Source organism: Chlorocebus sabaeus, chromosome 15 (genome assembly GCF_047675955.1).
Source record: "Chlorocebus sabaeus isolate Y175 chromosome 15, mChlSab1.0.hap1, whole genome shotgun sequence".
Taxonomy (NCBI): Eukaryota; Metazoa; Chordata; class Mammalia; order Primates; family Cercopithecidae; genus Chlorocebus; species Chlorocebus sabaeus.
Genome location: NC_132918.1, coordinates 5,522,063 through 5,543,674, shown reverse-complemented (window position 1 = coordinate 5,543,674; position 21,612 = coordinate 5,522,063). Strand labels below are relative to the sequence as shown.

At 46.8% G+C, this 21,612-nt stretch overlaps 2 protein-coding genes across 2 annotated transcripts in view; both read left to right on the top strand.

Annotated features, from left to right (window-relative positions):
* The first annotated feature begins 6,596 nt into the window (after nt 1-6,596).
* Nucleotides 6,597-12,606, top strand: LOC103221320 (5-hydroxytryptamine receptor 3C). Its single transcript, XM_037988682.2, is given in 10 exon segments — nt 6,597-6,769; nt 6,772-6,860; nt 7,286-7,330; nt 8,150-8,259; nt 8,837-9,006; nt 10,695-10,766; nt 10,769-10,854; nt 11,690-11,894; nt 12,082-12,297; nt 12,404-12,606. Coding segments are annotated over 10 exon segments (1,284 nt in total). The 5' UTR covers nt 6,597-6,681.
* A 159-nt stretch (nt 12,607-12,765) lies between these two features.
* Nucleotides 12,766-21,612, top strand: part of LOC119620745 (5-hydroxytryptamine receptor 3C-like) — a 29,570-nt gene continuing 20,723 nt past the window's right edge. The window contains 1 exon segment of the mRNA XM_073023824.1: nt 12,766-12,874. Coding sequence (XP_072879925.1) covers nt 12,766-12,874 — 109 coding nt within the window.

Genomic DNA, 21,612 nt, shown 5'->3' with positions numbered 1-21,612 from the left:
TGTCCCCTCCCGTCATGCATAGTGAACTGGCAGTCCAGGCATTTAACAAACATTTATTGACTGTCTGCTAGTACATGCCGTACACTGGGGATACAAAAAAGAAGAAGATGTGATTCCTGCTCTCCAAGACATTACAGAGCAGTAGGGGACATGTATGTGCAAAGAGATGCTTCCAATGTAGGGATCATGATAGAGTTCAGGTATGTGTTGGCATGCATGTGCTTGCAAGAGGAAGGCTTCACAGAAGACCAGATACTTGAGCTGAGCTGAATCTTTAAGAATTGATTGGCCGGGTGCAGTGGCTCACGCCTGTATTCCCAGCACTTTGGGAGGCAGAGGCGGGCGGATCACCTGAGGTCAGGAGTTCAAGCTCAGCCTGGCCAACATGGTGAAACCCCGTCTCTACTAAAAGACAAAAAATTGGCCGGGTATGGTGGCCCATGCCTGTAGTCCCAGCTACTCAGGATGCTGAAGCAGGAGAATCGCTTGAACGCAGAGGCAGAGATTGCACCACTGCACTCCAGCCTGGGCAACAGAGTGAGACTCCATCTCGAAAGAAAAAAAAAAAGAATTGATTAGGCCGGGTGTGATGGTTTATGCCTGTGAGCCACCAGCACTTTGGGAGACCGGGCGGGTGGATCACGAGGTCAAGAGATTGAGACCATCCTGGACAACATGGTGAAACCCCATCTCTACTAAAAATACAAAAAAAATTAGCCGGGCGTGGTGACATGCACCTGTAGTCCCAGCTACTCAGGAGGCTGAGGCAGGAGAATTGCTTGAGCCTGGGAGGCAGAGGTTGCAATGAGCTAAGATCACTCCACTGCACTCCAGCCTGGGTGACAGAGCAAGACTCTGTCTCAATAAAAAAAAAAAAAAAAGAATTGATTAATAGCACAGGAAAACAATGGTAGAAAGTGTATTTTAGATTAAGAAAAATATAGAGGTGTAAAATCATATATTATGTGGCTGGGGGTGCTGTTTCTAATATGGCCCACCCATATTAGAATCACTCATGAATGAAATGGAAATTCCTGAGGACAACTGCCTGCACTTCTGATTTGGAGCCAAGACTGTGATTTAGGGACAGAAGGATGAGGGTAGAGCACATGAGGTAATTCTGATACACATTAAAGATAAGAACAACTCTTTTAGAACATAAAATTCTGGGCAAAAAACGATGGGGAGCTAGGTGGGAGTTACGTCAGGGAGTATATTTTATATCATGCTCAGGAGCTAGATTTCATCGTGGAGGCCTATGGTTCTCCAAGGGTGGTCCCAAGGCCAGCTAGCTGCAGAGCAGCAACACCTGGAAGTCCATTGGAAACGCAGATTCTCAGGCCCAACAATTTTAACTACTATCAACAATGGGAGCCATTGAAAGATTTCAAGTATAAGAAAGACAGGGTCAGCCAGGTGCGGTGGCTCACGCCTGTAATCTTAGCACTTGTGAGGCTGAGGCAGGTGGATTGCCTGAGCTCAGGAGTTCGAGACCAGCCTGGGCAACACGGTGAAACCCCATCTCTACTAAAATACAAAAAAATTAGCCAGGCGTGGTGGCGTGTGCCTGTAGTCCCAGCTACTTGGGAGGCTGAAGCAGGAGAATTGTTTGAACCCAGGAGGTGGAGGTTGCAGTGAGCCGAGATTATACCACTGCACCACTCTAGCCTGGGTGACAGAGCAAGACTCCGTCTCCAAAACAAAGAAGAAAAAAAAAGACATGGTCAGATTTGCATTTCAAACAAATGAACTCAGAATAATCTAAAAGGATAGATAATGTAGCAAATACCAAACTAGGAGTGAGATCACTAAGCAGGTGACCCGGTGTGAAGCTGGAGGGTTTTGATGGTAATGCACGGTTGCCAGAGAGATTCTTTGCCTTAACTTTCTACCCTCCTGGGAAGGCTGGCTATGCTGCACGAGGCCATTCTCCAACGAGGGCACCTAGAGGATGGGCAGCCCTATGCAGAAGGAAATGCTTTTCCAGGCAACTCGGGGATAGCTATTGCAGAGCTGCAACCAAGGTTTAGGGAATTCCAAGGAAACACAAAGGTTTCTGGAAACACCGACACCTGACTTGATGGTATTCTCCAACAGATCTAGGGCTGCCCCCGCAAACACGAAGGCCTTGGAAACCCAGCCCAGCAGTGTCCTTAGCACTGACTCAAACCACCTCTGGCTCTCCTGAGCCTCTGAAGGCCCAAGTGCTCCTGTGTCCAGCCTCTAGCCTTTCTGGAATGTCCGATTCTGACTATTCAGCTACCCGGGGTACCCTCAGCCAGAACAAGCTGTGCATCCCAGCCCAGGACAATACTCACACAGTGCCTCCACAGGGTGTATGAAACCGATGAAAGGTGACACTTGCCCTCATTTCAGAGTAGAGCAAGCTTTCATGCCTACTCACGCAGACCTTGCCGGCTGGCCTGGCGCCGGGCCCCAGCACTGCGCTCCTAAATCCAGTGTCTGTGCCCCGACCCTTCTGAAGAAGTTTCACCTTGGTGTCCTAAGGTCTTAGGGAATCTATTGCCCAACCTCCCTATTTCCGATCCCCAGAGTACAGCCCAGCAGACACCAGGTGCCAATACTAAAGTACCTGGACAGGAGTCTCAAGTGTCTGCTGTCAGTCCATACTGGGAGTTTCATGAGAGGGGCTAGGAATTGTCTTGTCAGTCAGAACAGGGAGTGGGAGGAGAGGAGAGGATGTGATGACCACCCTATTGTCGTTTGGGATTTTAAAAAGCATTAAACTTCTAGAATCCCAACTTGCCAAGTGTACTCAAGTGCAGGCAATTTTACCCCTAAGAAGACCTTTGGCAATCTCTGGAGCCATTATTAATGGTTGCAACTAGGGTGGGGGGATCCTACTGGCATCTGACAGGCCAGAGTTGCTGCTAAACATCCTCCAAAGAATTACCCGGCCCCAAATGTCAACAGTGTTGAGGTCAAGAAACCCTGCTCTAGGTAACCGCAGACTCATAGGAATCCTAACTGAACCTGGAATTACCCAAGGGGGTAGTTAAAGCCTAAATTCAGAGGCTCTATTTCCAGATGTTGCCCTGGCCGAGTGTCCAAGAATTCTAGAGATAAGTAAACCCAAGACATAAGCTCCAAAGATGCCCAGAGAAAGAAGACAGTGTGGAGGAAGTCCCTGACCCTTCCACAGTGACCTCTGAGTCAGAGAAGAGCTTCTGAGCCACCATGAAAGCCTATAGCTTGGCTTAGGAAGGACATGTGCTGGGAATTAAAATGGGAGCCATAAAGACTACCCAGGATATTCCAGAGAATGTAGGAATGTAGGGAACACGTATTCCTGATGGCCTCAGAAAAATGACATCTGGGCCAGGTGCAGAGGCTCATGCCTGTAATCCCAACACTTTGGGAGGCCTAGGCGGGCAGATCACCTGAGGTCTGGAGTTTGAGACCAGCCTAGCCAACATGGTTTCACCGTCTCTACTAAAACTACAAAAATTAGCTGAGCATGGTGGCACACGCCTGTAATCCCAGCTAACTGGGAGGCTGAGGCAGAAGAATCTCTTGAACCCTGGAGGCAGAGGTTGCAGTGAGCCAAGATCACGCCATTGCTCTCCAGCCTGGGTGACAAGAGCAAAACTCCATATCGGGGGCGGGGGGGGAAGATATCTCCGCTACTTAAGCTCTATGGCTGACCTCCCCTTTCTGAGACCCCATTGGAGAAGGGACGGAGGAGGCAGGCACTCCCAGGACACACTGTCCAAGTCACGTTGTGATATTGTACTTTGGTCCTAAATGGCTTGATAGGTCAAATCTAAAGGACAGACTTCATGCTCCATTTCTGCCAGGTTGTTCAGTCATCCTCAGTCCCCACTTCCCTCCTTTTAAGCTGAGAATCACCCTGATGATAGGCCATTTTTTCCAGGGTTCCTATACCCTAGATCGACGCCTTGTATAGTCCAAAACCAGGGTCCTAGGATCTCATTCGCTGCTCTCTCTTCTTCAATCCACTTCTGGGGCCATTCACATACCTGGCTTTCCAGATCTGTCCTTGATCACACCAGTGTTTGACTTGCTTTAAAAGTACATTATGTATAGAACCACCTGGCTGCCTGGCTTGGGAGGGCATCTGTAGCCTGGCCAGTTGCCCCAGCCCTCATGACAACCTTCCTCCTTGTGTCAGCCAGTACCTTGTGTTGCAGGTGCCAACGTGTCTCCCAGCTGAACCCTTTCAAGTCATGAAAGAGCGCTCTAAACCATGAGCAGGTTTCCTTCCTTCTTTCTTTTCTTTCTTTCTCTCTTTCTCCTTCCTTCCTTCCTGCCTTCCTGCCTTCCTTCTCTGTCTCTTCCCTCTCTTTCTTCCTTCCTTCCTTCCTTCCTTCCTTCCTTCTTTTGAGATGGAGTCACGCTCTGTCACCCAGGCTCAAGTGCAGTGGCGTGATCTTGGCTCACTTCACCTCCCGGGTTCAAGTGATTCTCCTGCCTCAGCCTCCTGAGTAGCACACATCTTTCTCCCTCCCTCCTTCCATCCCTCCCTTCCTGCTTGCTTGCTCTCTCTCTCTCTCTCTCTCTCTCTCTCTCTCTCTCTCCCCTTTCTTTCAACAGAGTCTTGCTCTGTTGCTCAGGCTGGAACATAGTGGCACCATTATGGCTCGCTGCAGCCTTGACCTCCTGGGGTCAAGCAATTCTCTCACCTCAGCCTCCCAAGTAGTGAGAATTATAAGCACACACCAGCACATCTGGCTCATTTTAAAAATTACTTTTTGTCTGGGTGCGGTGGCTCACACCTGTAATACCAGTAATTTGGGAGGCCGAGGCAGGTGGATCACAAGGTCAAGAGCTCGAGACCATCCTGGCCAACACGGTGAAACCCCGTCTCTACTAAAAATACAAAAATTAGCTGGGCATGGTAGTGCATGGCTGTAGTTCCAGCTACTCGAGAGACTGAGACAAATAATTGCTTAAACCCAGGAGGCAGAGGTTGCAGTGAGCCGAGATTGTGCCACTGCACTCCAGCCTGGGTGACAGAGCAAGACTCCGTCTCAAAAAAATAAATAAATAAATAAAATTACTTTTTGTAGAGTTGGGGTCTCACTATGTTGCCTATGCTGGTCTCAAACTCCTGGGCTCAAGCGGTCTTCCTGCCTCAGCCTCCCAAAGTGGGATTACAGGCGTGAGCCACCGTGCGTGGCCTGGAGCAGGTTTTCTAACAATTCCTCTGTTCCCTTCTCTTCCTCCCTTTCTTGCTTCTTCCACTCCAGTACTTCTAGCCACGTTTCTGCTTCTCTTTCTCCCCTCTTTGATTCTTCCTTTCCCTTCAACCTCTGGCTCAGGCTGGCCAAGTTTCCAAATCAGGAAAGAAATTATTTGCAGAGCTGGTAGGTCTGAAGGACTGTGGCTACTGCAAACCTCAAATGGAATCCACTGCAGCCCCCTCCAGTTGCCTTCCTACTTTGGGCCTCTAAGTTATTCCTGCATTTTTCAGCACTTTCTACTTAGGGCTGTCCTGATCATCGATTCTGAACAAAGTTTCTTTTGTATTCGACATCTGGCCCTTCACCCTTTCTGCAAGGAAAAAATGTCCAAGTCTTTCTGGAAATGTAGCTTAGATACTTGAAATAAAAATGCTCCAATTCATTCATTTGAGCCAATTTTTTTTTAATAGGAATGTGGTGACATAAGACATAATATTAACACATGCCAATAATATTGATGTTAGCTGAGATTACTAGTTTACAGTAACACTATGTATTAACACTATTGACAGCACAAAGTGTTACTATCTTAATTTTATGACTTCTATTATCATGCAATCAATGCATAGCCTAAAAATTATATAGAGAACATTGGTTTGGGGAGAATAAATCAGAAAGGCAGAGACACTGTAAAGAGGAAATCTAGTTAGGGGCTACTGGAAAAGTACAGACACTAGATGATGAATGCATGAATCAAGCTTTATAATTTGGCATTTGGAATAATTCCACTGTCAACAAAAGCTGTAAGATACTTTGGTAAGGGGACCGGGCTTGGTGGCTCAGGCCTATAATCCCAGCACTTTGGGAGGCCGAGGTGGGCGGATCATGAGGTCAGGAGATCAAGACCATCCTGGCTAAGACAGTGAAACCCCGTCTCTACTAAAAATACAAAAAAGTAGCCGGGCGTGGTGGCGGGTGCCTGTAGTCCCAGCTACTCCGGAGGCTAAGGCAGGAGAATCACTTGAACCAGGGAGGTGGAGGTTGCACTGAGCCGAGATGGTGCCACTGTACTCCAGCCTGGGCAACAGAGTGAAACTCTGTCTCAAAAAAAAAAAAGAGATACTTTGGTATTCATAACCAAATCACTAAGTATCGCCACCTTTCCAAATCTGCAGAGTCCCTGGTCTCAGAAGCACACAATCCTAATTTCCCCAGCCCACATTCTCTCATTAAGGCATGTTATTTTGTTTTGGATCTCAGCACATAGCTGCCAAATAGAATGCTTCTCCCCCAGTGTCCGCCCAATTTTCTGCCTGCCTGGAGCCCGGAAGGTGCACCTGGGCAGAGCCAACGCAGGACACTTGGTGGGACCTCTCTGGCCACAGGCTCTCACAGGGAGTGGTCACTTGCCATGAGTAGTATTCAAAACCAGCAACCAAGGTGTGGTCTGAGCTCCTTTAAGCTCCAGGGTTTGGGAGCTCCTGGTGAGTCCCCAGAGAAGAGTCCAGAAAGAAGAATGGAAGGAGGGTGGCCTGCAAGGGGGGGTGTCCTCCTCTGCCTCACTGTCAGTCTTCTGCTTCAAGGTAAGATGGGACAAGAACAGGGAAGACCAGAATGTGGTTCTGTCCATTCACCAACTACAGCATCCCTACCCATGTCAACATCTCCTTCACCCTGTCTGCCATCCTGGGAGTGGTGAGATTTAGTCCCTGCATCTTTCCCATGGCTTCTAATAAGGAACGAGGACCCTCTGCCCTGTCTAACCCAACATGGCCCTGGCCCCATGGTGAACAAGAGGTACCCTGGATGGATTTAACACAAGTTAGATGGTTTTCCTATGCAATGGAGAGGCACGAAGAAGAATACTACAGTGATATTTTTTCAGGAAGCCATTTGTCTTTGAATCCTGTCGTTTCTAGAATTCTCTAGAAAAAAGTAGTCTGTATATTAATTAAAATCAGAATTGCCCATAGACACAGGGGAAACAAGTGAGGAAAAGACAATTCAGCATCTACAACAATGCCTGACCCAATAAATTAGTAAATATTGGTGGGAATATGAGGTGGACATGGGCCAAACCTTTTTACACTAATAATCCTGCGTGGAAATTTCCTTGTCAGGATGCACAGCTCCAGCTGCTGACGTCATTCCTGTGGATGGATTTGGTAAGGCAGATTCAACTATCTCCTCCCCACTTCATTTATAATTTTAAGCCTGAGGAGTTAGAAGTGACTTAAAGGGGCCAGGAGCAGTGGCTCACGCCTGTAATCCCAGCACTTTGGGAGGCCGAGGCAGGTGGATCACCTGAGGTCAGGAGTTCGAGACCAGCCTGACCAACATGGTGAAACCCCATCTCTAATAAAAACACAAAAATTATCTGGGTGTGGTGGCAGGTGCCTGTAATCCCAGCTATTCGAGAGGCTGAGACAGGAGAATTGCTTGAACCAGGGAGGCAGAGGTTGCAGAGAGCCAAGATTGTGCCACTGTACCCCAGCCTAGGTGACAAGAGCGAAACTCCATCTCACACACACACACACAAAAGTGACTTAAAAGTTTTCTAGTTCAAACCTCTACCCAAAGTATAACTTTTTCTGGGATCTGGGACAAAATAACTCCATGTAGAATTGGACTCACCATGGGAACCCAAACCTCCCTGGGAATCTTAGGAAGGAAGAAATAGCAACTCAAAAAACAAACAAACAACAACAACAAAAAGGCTAAGTGGTTGCAGGCCAATATATTGGTGTGGTCCTAGCTCCAAGTGATTTTAGGCCATATTTAATATCTACCTGCCAAAAGGCTACCAAGGGGCACTTTTCTGGTGACACCTTGTTAAATCAAGAATGGGGGGGGATAGGCTGTGGTCATTAGGGTCACAAATGGGAGTGGGAGGATCAAGGTGTAAAGAAGAATGGAAAGGGTGGGAGAGGCCGACAGGAGAAGCTCACCATCACTCACCTCTGTCCTTCACTGCCCTGATGCAGGTGTAGGACAATCCTTTCATTAGTTGGAACCCAAAAGAGTGTGTGGGCATCAATAAACTCATGGTATTAGCTGAAAACCTGTGGCTTCCAGACAGCTTCATCGCGGAATCGTGCGTATCCAGGCTGGGGAAGCCAGCATGAAACCTCATCTGCCGAGAACAGCCTAAGGTCAGCACGGGGCATGGGGCCACCAAAAGATTCAGGCACACAGTCTCGACGAACCGACTTCCACAAATCACTACAAGTAGAAGAGGCAAGAGAGTGACATTAAAGAAAGAGCCCAGGGCCAGGTGCGGTGGCTCACGCCTGTAATCCCAGCATTTTGGGAGGCCGAGGCAGGTGGATCACCTGAGGTCAGGAGTTCGAGACCAGCCTGACCAACATGGTGAAACCATATCTCTAATAAAAATACAAAATTAGCGAGGCATGGAGGTGGGCGCCTGTAATTCCAGCTAATCGGGAGGCTGAGGCAGGAGAATTGCTTGAACCTAGGAGGCAGAGGTTGCAGTGAGCTGAGATTGAGCCACTGAACTCCAGCCTGGGCAACAAGAGTGAAACTTTGTCTCAAAAACAAAAAATAAATAAAAAGAGGAAGAGCCTAGAAGGAGAGCACAGCAGGGGAGACCCCGGAAGGAAGGGAGACAAGAACTGATAAGCCTCCATCTCTTCCCTTCCTTCCCCAAACAGCATGGATGTGTCTCAGACGCCTTCGGGTCTCACTGCCTATATCAGCAGTGAAGGTCAAATAAAGTACGATAAGCCAATGAGGGTGACCAGCATCTGTAACCTGGATATCTTCTACTTCCCTTTTGACCAACGGAACTGTAACTTCACCTTCAGTTCTTTCCTCCACACAGGTAAGTGTGACACATTTTGGTAGCTGTTTAAGATTCAGGGAAAGACATTGGAGTGGTGTAGGTATCGTTAGAAAAGGTTTTGGATCAGTGTTGCTCCACTCCAGAGGCCTAACAAAGCTTTTTGAAAATACCAATAACTGTCCAGGCACAGTGGCTTACACTGTAATCTCAGCACTTTGGGAGGCAAAGGCGGGACGAACGCTTGTGCCCAGGAGTTTGAGACCAGCCTGGGCAACATAGTGAGACCTTGATCTCTACAAAATATAAAAAGAATTAGCCCCAGCTACTTGGGAGGCTGAGGCAGGAGGATCATTTGAGCCACAGAGGCTGAGGCTGCAGTCCTGTGATTGCACACTGCATTCCAGCCTGAGTGACAGAGACTCTGTTTTTAAAACAAAAAACAGGGCCGGGTGCGGTGGCTCATGCGTGTAATCCCAGCACTTTGGGAGACCGAGGCAGGCGGATCACAAGGTCAGGAGATTGAGACCATCCTGGCTAACACAGTGAAACCCTGTCTCTACTAAAAGTACAAAAAAAAAAAAAAAAAAAAAAAAAAAAATTTAGCCAGGCGTGGTGGCAGACGGCTGTAGTCCCAGCTACTTGGGAGGCTGAGGTGGGAGAATGGCATGACCTGGGAGGCAGAGCTTGCAGTGAGCCGAGATCGCGCCACTGCACTCCAGCCTGGGTGACAGAGCGAGACTCCGTCTCCAAAAAGAAAAAAAAGAAAAGAAAAAAAAAAAAAACAGGCTGGGCGCGGCGGCTCACGTCTGTAATCCCAGCACTTTGGGAGGCCAAGACAGGCGGATCATGAGGTCACGAGATCCAGACCATCCTGGCTAACACAGTGAAACCCCGTCTCTACTAAATATATAAAAAATTAGCCGGTCATAGTGGCGGGTGCCTGTAGTCCCAGCTACTAGGGAAGCTGAGGCAGGAGAATGGGGAGAGGTTGCAGTGAGCCGAGATTGCACCACTGCACTCCAGCCTGGGCGACAGAGCGAGACTCTGTCTCAAAAACAAAACAAAACAAAAACAAAATCCTAATAACTGCACATCACCCCAGATGCCAATTATATTGTTCCAGGTGGGGCCCAGGTGATGCTAACATGCAGACAGGGTTAAGAACTGCTGCTTTACAAGCTGGGCGGCCCTTGTGCCAAGTGAGGCCCAGCTATCTCTGAGCTGCTGCACACCTGTAGTTTTTAGCTCAAATCTTTTAACTCGAATAGCTAACACACTTAAAAACCGGTAAATTAATATAACCGAATGCCACCAGGTGTCATGTGGCAGATTTGGATAAACTAAAACCATCAAAATGGGCATGCATGTAATTATTAAAATATTGAGCTCTTCAAGCTTGATTCCACTAAACCACCACCACACAACTGGGGGACTGAGAAGGAAAATAGGAATGACTCCAAAAGTTCTTGACTCACATTTGAGTCATATCCAATATTCCCATAATGAACTAGATTCACTCTTGTTTTCAACAACAAAAGAAATTAATGCTGCTGCCCACACACATATGAATTGCTAGTCAGGTAACCCACTTCTGAGAAAACCAGAATACCCTGCTTTAAAAGGACAGAGGAAAATTTGTTTTAGAAGCTCAGTGGGGGAGGAATCCAATTTCATGGGCAGGAGGCTTGGGAAAACATCTGCAATGAACTGACCAGCCTCCCTTCCAGTGGACGGCATGCTGCTGGGCATGGACAAGGAGGTGTGGGAGATCACAGACGTGTCTCGCAACGTCATCCGAACCCAGGGGAGTGGGAGCTCTTGGGCATCAACAAGGCCACCCCAAAGATGTCCATGGGCAACAACCTATATGACCAGATCATGTTCTATGTGAGTCCAGGGGTCCCTGTTTGACTTCTGATTCCAGCAGCTTCGTGATTGTCCTCTTGACCTAATGCTCTTTGGGAAGTGAAAAAGAAGCTCCAGGCCGGGAGCAGTGGTTCACACCTGTAATCCCAACACTTTGGGAGGCCAAGGTGGGCGGATCACCTGAGGTCAGGAGTTCAAGACCAGCCTGGCCAACATGGTGAAACCCCGTCTCTACTAAAAAAAAAAAAAAAAAATTAGCCAGATGTGGTAGTACATGCCTGTAGTTCCAGCTACTCGGGAGGCTGAGACAGGAGAATCACTTGAACCCAGGAGGTGGAGGCTGCAGTGAGCTGAGATAGTGCCCCTGCACTCCAGCCTGGGCAAGACAGTGAGACTCCGTCTCAAAAAAAAAAAAGTTCCAGAGGGTTGGGCGCCTGCTCCCCACTGCCCCATCTACCTAATTACCCTGAAGCAGGATCCCCAAGGCCTCCCCCGCTCCCCATTCACCCACTCCTCATTCACCCGCTCCTGCTCTGGAGGGGGAGGAATGGCTGGACTGTAATAAGCCCTGCCACTCAGAATGGAACAGCTCACCCCTACTGCTCACAATGACTTCAAGGGTCCACTTGCACCTAAAATTCTACAGTCATTGTGTTCCTAGTAGGTTAAAAATGAATGCAAATTAGACAACAAATCAGAGGCCGCTATGTAGACGAGCACAATTAAATGTGCAAATGTTACTTAAAAAGATCGTCCCCAGCAGCCTCACAGCACATTGGCAAGGATTAGGGGTCAGATATACAAATTGAGCCCTCTGCCATCTATTTATTTGCCATCTTCTCTGGTCTCTCTCCAGGTGGCCATCAGGCACAGGCCCAGCCTCTACATCATAAACCTGCTGGTGCCCAGTAGCTTTCTGAATGCCATTGATGCCCTCAGCTTCTACCTGCCAGCAGAGAGCGAGAATCACGCCCCATTCAAGATAACACTTCTGCTGGGCTGCAACGTCTTCCTGCTCATGATGAATGACTTGCTTCCTGCCAGTGGCACCCCCTTCATCAGTATGGCTCCTCCCACTTTCGGGAGGAGAAAAGGCACCCAGGGCCAGGGAGGAGGGCCAGGAGAAATGGCTGCTGCTCCGCTGAAGGAAAGAAGGGGCTATGAAAGAAGTCTGGATTAAGAAAAGAGGCATGAGAAATACTTACAGATAAATTTGCCTGGTTTACTTATAATTTGTTCTGCACTCAGGTGTCTACTTCGCCCTGTCCCTCTCCCTGATGGTGGGCAGCCTGCTGGAGACCGTCTTCATTACCTACCTGCTGCACTTGGCCACCACCCAGCCCGCACCCACGCCTCTGTGGTTCCACTCCCTGCTGCTCCACTGCACCAGCTCAGGGAGATGCTGTCCCACTGCGCCCCGGAAGGGAAATAAAGGCCTGGGTCTCACCCCCACCCACCTGCCTGGTGAGGGAAGTCAGCACTGCCCATACTCACCCTTCACACTGGGCCCCACACTCCTCTAATCCTGTCCTCTTCCCACTTCATGGCTGAGCCTCTGTCCTTTCCACAGGCACAAAGGAGGCGGGGGAGTTAACAGGGAAGCAGCTGGGACCCAGAGAGACCGAGCTAGATGGGGGCTCGGGATGCACAAAGACCCAGCTAATGGAGCAGTGGGTGCAGTTCAGCCACGCGATAGACACCCTGCTCTTCCGCCTCTACCTTTTCTTCATGGCCTCCTCCATCTTTACTGTCATCATCCTCTGGAACACCTAGGCAGACTTCCTCCCTCTCTGGCAAACCACAGCTTGGAGTTTCTGCTGTTCTTGGACAGCCAGACTCACTTTCCTAATCTTAGCCACTTATCCCCAGTGACTACCATGTCCCCTTCTAAATTCCAAAAACTCCAACACAGCACTACCAAGCAGGTTCGGGATGGCCCTGGACAATTTCCCGTCTGTTGCTCAGGCTGCTTATTCCTGCTCACCTTCAGTCTCCCTGAGCTACCACCTAACTCCTCACTGCCTGATCAATGGAAGTCCAGGTCAGTGGAGTGTCTCCTTGATCGATCACCCCAATAAACAACTTTCCAGGAACTACTGGCTCTTCAGTTTGTTTGTTTATTTATTTATTTATTGAGACAGAGTCTTGCTCTGTCACCCAGGCTGGAGTGCAGTGGTGCCATCTCAGCTCACTGCAACCTCCACCTCCCAGGCTCAAGTGATTCTCATACCTCAGCCTCCTGAGTAGCTGGGATTACAGGTGCACACCATCACACCCAGGTAATTTTTGTATTTTTAGTAGTGACGGGGTTTCGCCATGTTGGCCAGGCTGGTCTGGAACTCCTGACCTCAAGTGTTCTGCCTGCCTCGGCCTCCCAAAGTGCTGGGATTACAAGTGTGAGCCACCTCGTCCAGCCCTCTTCGTTATATTTATTACAAACTCTGGGGTGGAGACTCCTCTTGCAGAAGCTTTGATACTTCCCCCTAAGTAGGTGTAATCTGATGTGATTTTAAGGGTTTTAGACACTTTCAGAGTTTTATAAGAATAAGAAAGCCAAGTCTTATTTGTGAGAAATTATTTCATTTGCAATAAAATATTTACAAATGCAAAGTGTTTCTTTCAGCAACGATTTCTTTTTCACTTTCCTTCACCTCTCATTCCTGAAATTGCTCTTTAAAATAAATCATACATTATGTCATTCTTTTTTATTCTAACAGATTTCTCTTACTTCATAACATCAAACAGAGTGGGATTTCTAAATATGCGTACTTGAGGCTGGGTGGCTCATGCCTGTAATCCCAGCGCTTTAGGAGGCCAAGGAGAGAGGCCAGGAGTTTGAGACCAGCCTGGGCAACAAAGCGAGACCTTGTCTCTACAAAAATAATAATTAACTAATTAATTAATTAAAAATTAGCCAGGCACAATGGTACATGCCTGTAGTCCTAGCTACTCGAGGGACTAAGGTAGAAGGATCGCTTGAGCCCAGTTCAAAGTCACAGGGAGCCATGATCGCACACTTGCAACCCAGCTTGGGCAACGGAGCAAGAACCAGTCTCTTAAAAATAAAATAAAACCAAAAAAAAAAAAGGTTTTTTAAGTTCCCTGTTCACATCAGGGCTCGGTAGTTCATGCCTGTAATCCTAGCACTTTGGGAGCCTGAGGCAGGCGGATCTCAAGGTCAGGAGTTCGAGACCTGTCTGGCCAATATGGTGAAACCCCATCTCTACTAAAAATACAAAAACTAGCCGGGCGTGGTGGTGTGCACCTGTAGTCCCAGCTACTTTGGAGGCTGAGGCAGAAGAATTGATTGAACCTGGAAGGCAGAGGTTGCAATGAGCCAAGATTGTGCCACTGTACTCCAGGCTGGGTGACAGAGCAAGACTCTGTCTCAAAAAAAAAAAAAAAAAAAAAGTAGTTCACACTTTCATCAGCAGCTATAATCATGGGAGAATTCTAATAGCTAGCTGCGAGCAAGACCTGAGGAGAAACAGAAATTGAAAGGGAAAGTCAAAAAACACCAGAGACAAATTTCTGGATATTTCAATTGGATAAACACATTTCGGGGATTTATTTGTTTACCCTTCTGCCTCCCCTGAGAGTGTGCTTTCATAAAGATCAGGGTCAATGTCTCATCCATTTTTATAGTTTAGCGCATAGTACCACATCTGGCACATCATGGGTACTTAATACAGACTTGGGTTTTGTTTGTTTTTTTCTTTCCAGCTTTTAGGTTCAAGGGGTACATGTGCAGGTTTGTTACCTGGGTAAATTACGCATCACAGGGGTTTGGTGTACAGATAATATTGTCATCCAGCTTAATATCCGATAGGTAGTTTTGTTTGTTTGTTTGTTTTGTTGAGATGGAGTTTTGCTCTTGTTGCCCAGGCTGGGGTGCAATGGCATGATCTTGGCTCATAGCAACCTCCACTTCCTGGGTTCAAGCTATTCTTCTGCCTCAGCCTCCCAAGTAGCTGGGATTATAGGCGTGCACTACCATACCTGGTTAATTTTGTATTTTTAGTAGAGACGTGGTTTCTCCATGTTGGTCAGGCTGGTCTCAAACTCCTGACCTCAGGTGATCCGCCTGCCTTAGTCTCCCAAAGTGCTGGGATTACAGGTGTGAGCCACCATGCCCGGCCACCTGATAGGTAGTTTTTCAATCATCATCCTCCCCTCACCCTCCATCCTCAAGTAGGCCCCAGTGTCTATTGTTCCCTTCTTCGTGTCCATGAGTATTCAGTGTTTAGCTCCCGCTTATAAGTGGGAACATGAAGTACTTGGTTTTCTTTTTCTTTTTGAGATGGAGTCTCGCTGTGTCACCAGGCTGGAGTGCAGTGGCACGATCTCAGTTCACTGCAACCTCTACCTCCCCGGTTCAAGCGATTCTCCTGCCTCAGCCTCCCAAGTAGCGGGGACTACAGGTGCCCGCCAACATGCCCAGCTAATTTTTTGTATTTTCAATACAGACAGGGTTTCACCATGTTGGCCAGGATGATCTCAATATCTTGACCTCGTGATCCACCTGCCTCAGCCTCCCAAAGTGCTGGGATTACAGGCATGAGCCAATGTGCCCGGCCTTTACAAGCACCCACCACTACGCCCGGCTAATTTTGTATTTTTAGTAGAGACAGGTTCTCACCATGTTGGTCAGGCTGGTCTCAAACTCCTGACCTCAGGTGATCCACCTGTCTCGGCCTCTGAAAGTGTTGGGATTACAGGCTGAGCCACTGTGCCTGGCAGTACTTAGTTTTCTGTTCCTGTGTTAATTCTCTTAAGATAAGGCCTCCGGCTCCATCCATGTTTCTACAAAGGCCATTATCTCCTTTTTTATGACTGTGTAGTATTCCATGTGCATATGTACCGTATTTTCTTTATCCAGTCCACCACTGATGTGCTTCTAGGTTGATTCCATGTCTGCTATTGTGAATAGTCCTAAAATGAACATACATTTGCATGTGTCTTTATGGTAGAATGATTTACATTCATTTGAGTATATATCTGTGATAGAATTGCTGGGTCAAATGGTAGCTCTATTTTAAGTTCTTTGAGAAATCTCCACACTGCTTTCCACAGTGGCTGAACTAATTTACATTCCCACCAGCAGCATATACATGTTCTCTTTCCTCCACAACCTCTCCAGCATCTGTTATTTTTTTCCAACTTTTACATAACAGCCAATCTGACTGGAGTGAGATGATATGTCATTGTAGTTTGGATTGCATTTCCCTAACACTTAGTGATATTGAGCATTTTCTCACATGCTTCTTGGCCACACATGTGTCTTCTTTTGAGAAGTGAATACAGCCTTGTTGAATGAGTAAATGTGTAAATGAATGCCAGCCAGCCAAAATCCACATTTTACTAGCTCTAACTGTAAATCCCTTCCCAACATATTTTATTTTATTTTCTTTATCGAATGTGGAAAATTAACGCAACACATCTTCATGTGTCAACTATCTCTGAGTTCTTGGAGATGTTACTTATATCCTGGCAAAGGCATTTCTGATATCAGATTCTCTTGTTTCCTTTTTCTTTCCATTACTTGGAACATATTTCCCACTCAGAAACTCACTTGGTTTTTGCCAATAACTTAAAATGAAGAATGTCTATTAAGCCATTGAGGAATTTCAAATTTCTTAAGATCACTTTTTTATCATTTATTTTCCTTCCCCATTTCCACATTTATATTTCTCTAGATGTCATCTTGCGATTTTTTTCATACATGTGCAACTTGAGGTTTTCCATGCTAAGACTTTTGTTTGACAATGCCCTTTGCAAAAGAACATTCTGCTGATATGTTCAGGTGGAAGTGAGACTTGTGGGGTAAAATATGACCTGACAATGAGGCAAAATATATTAAACTACTACTAGCCAACATAGGTCAGCAGGAGCATTAGCGGTATTTCACAATTTGGGAGGGAATGGTTCTGGTTTCTGATATCTCTCATTTTAAAAAAGAGAAAATGAGGGGTGTAGTGGCTCATGTGTGTAATCCCAAAACTTTGGAAGGCCTCAGTGGGAGGATTGCTTCAGCCCAGGAGTTTGAGATCAGCCTGGGCAACATAACAAGACTTCTTTTCTACAACAGCGACAGCAATAAACAAAAATCAGCTGGGCATGGTGGCGTGTGCCTGCAGTCCCAGCTACTTGAGGGGCTGAGGTGGGAGGATCGCTTGAGCCCAGGAGGTCTACAGCGCAGTGCGCTATGATCGCCTCACTGCACTCCAGCCTTGGTGACAGAGTGAGACTCCGTCTCAATAAAGAAATAAATAAATATACACACATGCATGTGCGCGCACACACACACACACACAGTAGCCCTTGTGATCATAACTTTATTTTTTGTCCTCTATTTTTTATTAAAAACCTCTGTAGGTGTGTACATTGGAAATTTATGAACTCTGTAAAAATCAGACAATTGGCCCTGGATACACTACTCTCATCAAATGCTTGATTATTGTCTAACTTCTTGGGTAATTTCTACTCATGTCCCACTCTTTCCTTTCCTTGGCAGCATCTAGGGTCATGCTCACAACCTCTTCACGTCTCATTGTTTATTTTCTTTCTTTCTTTCTATTCTTTTTTTTTTTTTCCATGGAGTCTTGCGCTGTCTCCCAGACTGGAGTGCAGTGACGTGATCTTGGCTCACTGCAACCTCCACCTCCCGGGTTCAAGTGATTCTCCTGCCTCAGCCTCCCAAGTAGCTGGGATTACAGGCATCTGCCACCAGGCCTGGCTAATTTTTTTTTTTTTTTTTTAAGTAGAGACGGGGTTTCACCATGTTGGTCAGGCTGGTTTTGAACTCCTGACTTCTGGTGATCCAGTCGCCTCGGCCTCCCAAAGTGTTGGGATTACAGGCGTGAGCCACCACGCCTAGCCTATTTTCTTATTATTTAAATAATTCTCAGAAGACTTTCTCCAAGAATAATTTCTTCCTACTTATTCTTTCAGTAGTTCATATATTTGACCATTCTTATGGTATGTTTTTTGGGTTTTTTTGTTTTTTTGTTTTGTTTTGCTTTGAAACAGAGTCTCACTCCGTTGCCCAGGCTGGAGTGCAATGGTGTGATCTTGGCTCACTGCAACCTCTGCTTCCTGGGTTCAAGCAATTCTCCTTCTACAGCCTCCCGACTAGCTGGGATTACAGGCGTGCACCACAATGCCCAGCTAATTTTTAAAAATATTTTTAGTGGAGACAGAGTTTTGCCATGTTGGCCAGACTGGTCTCAAACTCCTGACCTCAAGTGATCCACCTGCCTCGGCCTCCCTAAGTGCTGGAATTGCAGGCATGAGCCACCACGTCTGGCCTCTTAGGGTATGTTTTTGTCTCATCATTATCTTTGATTCCTTCCATCTTCTAGAAATCCAACATGTCTATGGACAATACCATATTTCACACTTATCCCCTCTCTTCTTTCATCTCTATTTGTTTATCTGAAAACTAAGCTCATCTGTCTGCTCTTCATCACTCCCTCTCGCTCTCTCCTTCCTCCATTACTCTTCTTGACTTTTTCCTTTTCTTTCTTTTTCTTTTTTTTTTCTTTTTTTTGAGACAGTTTCACTCTTGTTGTCCAGGCTGAGTGCAGTGGCACAATCTTGGTTCACTGCAACCTCTGCCACCCGGGTTCCAGCGATTCTCCTGCTCAGTCTCCCAAGTAGTTGGGATTACAGGCACCTGCCACTGCACGTGGCTAATTTTTTGTTTTAGTTTTTGTAGAGATGGGGTTTTACCATGTTGGCCAGGCTGGTCTTGAACTTCTGACCTCGTGATCCACCCTCCTCAGCCTCCCAAAGTGCTGGGATTACAGGCATGAGCCACCGTGCCTAGCCCCTGTATTTTTTCCTTATACCAACCCTTTCACTATCATTTCTCCTTAATGATTTCACTAGCTTGTTGCAAACCTCTCATCCACATCTGACATTTAGGAAAACTCGTCTAGATCATCATCCTTAATAATTCAAAGGTGATGCTCATGATACTGATTATTCCATATATATGGCATAGATGTCAAAATCTATACAAAATAAGTAGCACTTAAAATACACTATGACGGCCAGGTACGGTGGCTCATGCCTGTAATCCTAGCACTTTGGGAGGCCGAGGGGGGCGGATCACCTGAGGCCAGGAGTTTGATACCAGCCTGACCAATATGGTGAAACCCCGTCTTTACTAAAACACAAAAAATTAGCCGAGCGTGGTGGCAGGTGCCTATAATCCCAGCTACTCAGGAGGCTAAGGCAGGAGAATTGCTTGAACCTAGGAGGCAGAGGTTGCAGTGAGCCAAGTTCGGGCCACTGCACTCCAGCCTGGGTGATCAAGTGAGGCTCCTTCTCAAAAATAAATAAATAAATAAATAAAAATAAATAATAAATAAAATAAAATACACCATGAGAATGTTCTACTACATGTGAGGCCATCTGTTGCAAGGAACACCAGGAGGTTCGCAGCTTCTTACAAGCAAGCGTGATGACTTATAAAGGTGCAACTCAGAAGATAGAAGATAAACACAATTAGGAAATAAGTCATTCTTTTTTTTTTTTTTTTTTTGAGACGGAGTCTTGCTCTGTCGCCCAGGCTGGAGTGCAGTGGCCAGTTCTCAGCTCACTGCAAGCTCTGCCTCCCAGATTTACGCCATTCTCCTGCCTCAGCCTCCTGAGTAGCTGGGACTACAGGCGCCCGCCACCTCGCCCGGCTAGTTTTTTTTTGTATTTTTTAGTAGAGACGGGGTTTCACTGTGTTAGCCAGGATGGTCTCGATCTCCTGACCTCGTGATCCGCCCGTCTCGGCCTCCCAAAGTGCTGGGATTACAGGTTTGAGCCACCGCGCCCGGCCGGAAATAAGTCATTCTTTAAGATTCTTCCCTTCAGGGTAATTTAGTAATTCTGTCAAATTATCCAAAGCCAACATTTTCTAGATCTGGGTCTCTTTTTACTCCCTAGCTTTTGCTACACACTTTGTTTCTTTTTTTGGAGACAGAATCTTGCTCTGTCGCCCAGGCTGGAGTGCAGTGGTGTGATCTCAGTTCACTGTAACCTCCACCTCCCAGATTCAAGTGATTCTTGTGCCTCAGTCTCCGGAATAAGCTGGGATTACAGGCGTGTACCACCACATCCGCTAATTTTTGTTTTTTTTTGTTTTTTTTTTTTTTTTTTTAGTAGAGACGGGGTTTCACCATGTTAGCCAAGCTGGTCTCTAACTCCTGACCTCAGGTAATCCACCCACCTCGGCTTTCCAAAGTGCTGGAATTACAGGCGTGAGTCACTGCATCTGGCTGTGATCCTTTCTTTTCTTTCCTTCTTTCTTCTTCTTTTTTTTTTTTTTTTTTTTTTTTTTTTGAGATGGAGTCTCGCTCTGTCACCCAGGCTGGAGGCAGTGGCGCCATCTCAGCTCACTGCAAGCTCCGCCTTCTGGGTTGAAGCCATTCTCCCACCCCGGCCTCCTGAGTAGCTGGGACTACAGGTGCCCGCCACCACGCCCAGCTAATTTTTTTTTTTTTTTGTATTTTTGTATTTTTAGTAGAGACGGGGTTTCACCGTGTTAACCAGGATGGTCTCGATCTCCTGACCTTGTGATCTGCCCGCCTCAGCCTCCCAAAGTGCTGGGATTACAGGCGTGAACCACTGCACCCGGCTAGCTGGCTCTTTTCTTTTCTTTTCTTTTCTTTTCTTTTCTTTTCTTTTCTTTTCTTTTCTTTTCTTTTCTTTTCTTTTCTTTTCTTTTCTTTTCTTTTCTTTTCTTTTCTTCTTTCCTTCTTTCTTTCTTCCTCCTCCCTTCCTTCCTTCTTTCCTTCCCTCCCTCCCTACTTCTTTCTTTCCCTCCCTCCCTCCCTTCCTTCCTTCCATCTATCCTTCCTTCCTTCAAGGAGTCTCACTCTGTAGCCCAACCTGAAGTGCTATGGTGTGCAATGGCGTGATTTCGGCTCACTGCAACCTCTGCCTCCTAGGCTCAAGCAGTTCTCTTGCCTCAGTCTCCCAAGTATCTGGGATCACAGGCGCCTGCCACCACTCCCGACTAATTTTTTGTGTTTTAGTAGAGACGGGGTTTCACCATGTTGAATAGTTCACGAACTCCTGACCTCAGGTGATCTGCCCACCTTGGCCACCCAAAGTACTGGGATTATAGGAGTGAGCCACCGCGCATGGCCTCCACACTTTTTAATCATACTCTTCACTAGATACCAGGGGAGCCGTAGTTCTATCTGCTTGCCTACTTTCTACTCCGGCAAAAGTGAAAAGCATACCCCTTGTCTATATCCTCCTACTTGCTAAGCAAAGATCTACTTAGATCCCCAGTTTGAGGGATCTTAAGTAATTTCTTTTAACTCTTCTCTGCCTTACAGCAGATTCCATCTTTCATGCATTATCTGAGCCACTCCGAGACACTTAGTCACCCAAAGCAGTTTCTTATTTCAACAATCAGTCTTTCTTTTTTTTTTTTGAGACAATATTTCACTCTTGTTGCCCACGCTAGAGTGCAATAGCACGATCTTGACTCACTGCAACCTCTGCCTTCCGGGTTCAAGCGATTCTCCTGCCTCAGCCTTCGGAGAAGCTGGGATTACAGGTGCCCGCCACCAGACTCAGCTAATTTTTGTATTTTTTAGTAGAGACAGGGTTTCACCTTGTTGGCCAGGTTGGTCTCTAACTCCTGAGCTCAAGTGATTCACCTGCCTTGGCCTCCCAAAGTGCTGGGATTACAGGTGTGAGCCACCGTGCCTAGCCTACATTCAGTCATTCTTAACCCATATTTTGAATCATTAATCCAGTCTTTTAATATAC